Source organism: Oryzias melastigma, linkage group LG21 (assembly GCF_002922805.2).
Source record: "Oryzias melastigma strain HK-1 linkage group LG21, ASM292280v2, whole genome shotgun sequence".
NCBI lineage: Eukaryota > Metazoa > Chordata > Actinopteri > Beloniformes > Adrianichthyidae > Oryzias > Oryzias melastigma.
In genome coordinates this window covers 1,688,744-1,694,130 of record NC_050532.1, presented here as the reverse complement: position 1 = coordinate 1,694,130, position 5,387 = coordinate 1,688,744, and the positions used below count along the sequence as shown (strand labels likewise).

General features: G+C 36.7%; 1 protein-coding gene across 1 annotated transcript in view; it reads right to left on the bottom strand.

Moving 5' to 3' along the window:
* f5 (coagulation factor V) overlaps window positions 1–5,387 on the bottom strand; it is a 28,445-nt gene that overhangs the window by 1,378 nt on the left and 21,680 nt on the right. Inside the window, exons 16-22 of the mRNA XM_024286186.2 lie at window positions 3,934–4,147; window positions 3,623–3,802; window positions 3,431–3,547; window positions 3,271–3,342; window positions 2,831–2,916; window positions 1,730–1,885; window positions 1,499–1,643 (exon numbers count right to left, since the gene is read on the bottom strand). Coding sequence (XP_024141954.1) covers window positions 1,499–1,643; window positions 1,730–1,885; window positions 2,831–2,916; window positions 3,271–3,342; window positions 3,431–3,547; window positions 3,623–3,802; window positions 3,934–4,147 — 970 coding nt within the window. The remainder of the gene's footprint in view (window positions 1–1,498; window positions 1,644–1,729; window positions 1,886–2,830; window positions 2,917–3,270; window positions 3,343–3,430; window positions 3,548–3,622; window positions 3,803–3,933; window positions 4,148–5,387) is intronic.

The following is a 5,387-nucleotide window of genomic DNA, read 5'->3' as shown; positions in this document are numbered from 1 at the left end:
TTTAGCTTTGTGGACATTTAGCTTTGTTGAATTCTGTCATCCTGTCTGTGCGTGAAATCAGCATCTGCCCATTAGTGACACTGGAAAAGAAAGTGGCCGACCAGAGGAAAGGTTCTGGGCCTCATCCTATAAGTGCAGAGTTGGCTTTGGTCTGACCTGGTTCATGAATTTATATGTTAAGAATGGCAAAAACAGTTCCCTTAGAAATGAGACAAAAAGTATTACTCAGTTGGCAGATTAAAAAGAAAAAAAAAATCAGCCAATGGGGTAAGAAAACTGTTACCAGGAACTCCTATTTTCAGAAAAAATATGTAATTACTAAGACATGTTTTCTTAAAATTAGATTATTTTGCTACTGAATAAGAATTTCCTTCTTGCAAAACAGAAAATAAGACAATCTTTCTTGAAACAAGAGTATTTTACTTTCTCAAGATTCACTTTTTGGAGTGATGAAAGCCTTACGACGGACAGATAGGAGCATCACCGTGCAGACTTAAAAAAAATAGAGGAGATCCTTTTTATAAACGCTCTGGCCATTATACCCTTACGAAATATATTTCTCAATATATGAAGAACAATATATTTACAGTATATTCCATACATGGAAGCAATATTTACCAGTATATTAAAATAATATTGACTAAAACTCCAACTATTACGATTTTCTTGATATATTGCTCTATATACTGAAATATGCGATATAATATATGTATAAAAAATAGGTTTACCCATCCATATATTGCAATATTTTCAAAAATATATGGGTAAGTGACTGACATATTGAGATATATTTCTTAATATATTTCTTATATATCTACATATATTTTCCAATATATTGCAACATACTTTTGTTTCGTAAGGGTATGACCGCGCTGCATGCCAATCATGGAGATTGTTCCCTTTTTTTAATTGAAGTTTCAAAATAATAGACTTTTTTAATGAGGTTATTTAAGGTAAAACCCACAAGATTCTTAGATGAATGCAACTTCTTAACTCTTTAAGCCTGTAAGGACTCTACTGTAGAGGCGGTATGTGTGAGGTCCTCGGTTTAAGCGCGGCCCTTTTTCTCAGAAAAGCTCTAGTTTTTTAAAGCCATTCTGAAGTCAAAAGTTCTGCCTAGTGTCAAAAAGTTTTCAGGTTATGGATCTTCTAATGCGATAATTATTCATAGCAGCTAGAACACAGAAGCACAAAAATGTAACCATTTTTAAGGAGGCTCTCTGTAGATCATGTTGAACACCAGAGAGTTAAGGGATACCCTATCCATCAAACTAATTTGACAGGTGACCTTTGACCCCGCAGCTGTCAATCAAACTTTTTGATAGATTTATATAAATTTCATATACATTTTATATAAATTTAAACATCATCTATCAAAAAGTTTGATTGACAGCTGTAGGGTCAAAGGTCACCTGTCTGATTAGTTTGATGAAAATGGTGTTCCTTAACTGTCGACTACTGTATAACAAAATATAATCATTCACTTTTTGTGTCTCACCATCAAGCTCACATCCATAGAACTCCATGCGAACTGTGGCGGCGTTGTACCACTCAGTGGGGTGGAGCCTAATGAATCGTCCAAACACAGGAGGGGAGAATGTGTTTGTCTTTCTCTCATAAGCCTCCTGGTTTCCTGGGAAAACCTGCATGAGGAAATATGTACTAAAATAAGAATAAAGCAGGGAGTTGTTTAACTTTGTCCCTAGGTGATCAAACCCCCCTCCTATACCTTCCAGAAGTAGCTGCTGTCGCCTTTGTAGTAGCTCCATTTGTGGTTGTCATAGCTGTATGAGATGGAGAATTTTGTCACATACTGGGACTGGAGGAACTGTTTAGCGCCCTGAATCGCCACCTGGCTGATTACAACCGGCCTCTGGAAGTCCACCTGTACAGAGACGGATTAGAAAATGTCAAAAGTTAGGCGGCGTGCAGTGTGAAACATTTAACCCTTTAACACCGGAGATCCAAGATTAGTCGACAAATTAATGACTAATCGACTATTAAAATAGTCGACAACTAATTTAATAGTTGATTAGTCGTTACTTTATATTATATTGAGTCAGAGTGTAGTAAAGTTGATAGTTATTATGCTAATTATTCTATCTACTTTGGCTAATTTATTAGTTTTTCAGTTTTTCAGGCTAATTTGGATTTTAGCTAATATTTCCGCTGCATGCTAGCCTATTTGGCTAATTTATGCTATTTGTTTTTGAGGTTATTTTGCAGTTTAGCTAAAATTTCAGCTCCATGCTAGCTTTTTTTGTTAATTTAGTCTTTTTTTGTTGTTTTTTAGGCTATTTTGGAGTTCAGCTAATATTTCAGCTAAATGCTATCTATTTTGGCTAATTTGGTATCTTTTCTGCTTTTTAGGGTATTTGGATTTTAGCTAATATTTCCACTGCATGCTAGCCTGTTTGGCTAATTTAAGCTTTTTTTGTTGTTGTGTTTTAGGCTAGTTGGAGTTTAACTTATATTTCAGCTGCATGCTAGTTTTTTTGTCTATTTTTTTAAAGACTATTTTGAAGTTAAGCAAATGTTTCAGCTGTATGCTAGCTGTTTTGGCTAACTTAAGTTTTTTTTGTTTGTTTTTTTAGGCTAATTTGCCATTTAACTAATATTTTAGCTGGCCTTTAGCTTCAGTGATTTTAGCTATCAATTTCAGCATCTTCAGCTATCAGCATTACCATCATCAGCAGTCAAATTCAACTTACGCCGATTTTCTCCTTTAGAATCTACTGGAATTATCGTGTTAACAGCTAAAAAGTTACAGTATGTTAAAGATTTTGTGTTTAAGCGTCACTGGCTTTGCCTCAGGTGTTAAACTCCATACCTGAATCCAGCTGTTGTTGCTCTCTGTGCTCCATGCGTTATATCTGCCCTTATTGTTCAATCTGGCAAGATGGGGCGTCCAGTACCCTTTAAAATTAGACACAGAATGTTTGATTAGTACTGAAATGGTAAAAAATAAACACTTTTTAACCTTCTTCAGTGCTCAATGTCCTTCTTGGGTCACAGTTCCATCTACTTATTGACCCTTAACCACACCATATGTGCCGGAGATGTTCTGGACTGGCACTAACCGGGCTGTGAACAATGTGAGGATCAGTGTCTTGCCTATGGATCTTGGACACGAGTGTACAGAGTACATTTTCTAATCAAAAATTGATTACTCTATGGGCCACCCAAAGTACAGTATGTAGTGATTTTATTTATCTTAAAGAAACAATAAAATGAAATGAAATGATTGCATAGATAAGTAAGAAAGCCCACCTCTAGTGTTGATTGCTGTAATCTGGTCGTCTTTCACACTGCCTGACTCAAGGCCCAGTGGACGGTAGCAGTCTTAGAAAAAGAACAACATCTTCAGCTAAAAGAATTCACCAGTTGAGCCAGTACAGCCATGTGGTAGAATCTGTGTTTTTGTATGCACCGTTATCCAGAACGAGAAAGAGGGTCTGCATGCCCTTCTGTTGGGGTAAACCAATCTCTGTCTCCAGCTGCCACAGGCCAGGTTTGGATGGGTACATCTCCAGGGTTGGAAAGCTCCCTAATGAAACAACAGTTAAGTGAAATATTATAAATTTGACCTCAAATAGTACTCTCTGCATTTATTTTTTCTCACCAGGTAGCAGTGGATAGACAGCCTGTCTGTGGCTTTTGGTCTTCCTGGTGATGAAAGTCTGTCCATGAAAGTGAACGCTCTGAAAGTCTCTGGAAGAACCCATGTTTATGAGGTGCCAGTACACGAGCTGCTCTGCATACATCCTCAGTCCCTTCAGGTTGTATATGATTCCGTTTATGGCTGCATGAACAGAACAAGTCACTTTTACATTGACACAAACTGATTTGTATTTAAAATGTTTCAAAAGGAAGAACAATTCTACATGAAGTCTTGATGTTTTTAAATTGTGATTCTAGGATTTGTTATCTTACTATGGAACTTGATGCTCTCCTTGTGGCTGGCATCCAGAAATCTCTTTCGGCTCTTCCTTTGCAGCATCTCAAGGTTCTTGTTGTAGTACCAGCTCTGGGACTCATCAAAGGTCATGAAGAGCAAAGCGAACTCTCTCGAGTCATGTGGTTTGTCCAGTGTTCCTTCTCGGCACACCAGTAAAGGTCCGATCAAGCCAGAGTGGATATCTTTTTCCTAAGAGTAAACAGAAGATGATACATTCTTTATTGTTCTTTGACAGAATTGTCCAGCAGGTATTTGTGAATTATAGAATAAAAGTAACATCATAATTTCTTACAAATCAGAGCAATGGCTAGGAACTTAATCAGTTTTAAATACCTTGTCATGTTCTAAGTTGTATCCAAGAGTTAAATCCACTCACACAAATCTTCCTTTTTCAGCTGCTTCTCAAAACTAACTAAAAAACTTTTTTTTACCAACAATGTTTTTTATTGCTTTTCTTATAATAAAACAAAGCAAAATATTCCCCACAAACATTCCCTACAACAAAACTTAGGCTCTTGGTTGGACGTCAGGTTTATACAACTTGAGTATTTCGGTAAATTTAGGACTGCAGAGAGCCTTTTAAACCAAATGGGCCCACTTGGTCTTGCTGGCTGGGATATTACTGTATTTCAGTATGCTCCTTCAAATCTGCTAAGTCTGTTCCTCCTATATAAGTAATACATTGGTCCCAGATCTGATTAAAATTGCGTTGATGTTTTATTGCGTAAGTGATTTTTTTTTCAAAGGAAGTGTTATTGTTATTTCTGATTTCCATCTGCCAAAAACGTTTTCCTTTTTTTTTGTAATTTTAATCAGAAGTGATAAAGCTCGTTACTTGAGTTTCTTTCTAATTCAACATTCTGATAAAGCTTTAAGGGTATTTGTTAAAGATTTGTTTCATTAGTGGTTGAACATTTGTGTTCACATCGCTAGACGTGTCATCAAAGAGCCACTCTGATTACATTTTCTTTTGTGTGTTTTATTGGCATTTTCTGATTATGGAGAACACATGAAGAAAATTTAGCTAAAAATTGCCTTTATCTGATTTATTTTTAATTCAAATTGTCTTGTGCACAAGATGAAAAATACTGTTTGAAAAAGCTTGCAGCTGTGACAGAAAATACAATAGGTGGACAGCAAGCTGCCTGCTCTGCTCCATTCTGATGCATTCACTTGTAGCCTAATAGATCCAGGTACGTCTTTGTTTTCATCATCTGAGCTGGAATCTGGCTCAAAACTATACGTCTGGATAACTCCGATATTGCTTACCATTTTTGTTGCACCAGTAATGTTAGATTGGAGTTGAAAGAGGCTGTAAGCTGGTGGGAAAGCGTGTAAACAGATGGGTGACGGGAAGTGGGGGTTGGGTATCGCTCTGCTCTAGCGTTCCCGCCCACAACTCAGAAGGGAATTTTTAATGAACTACTGC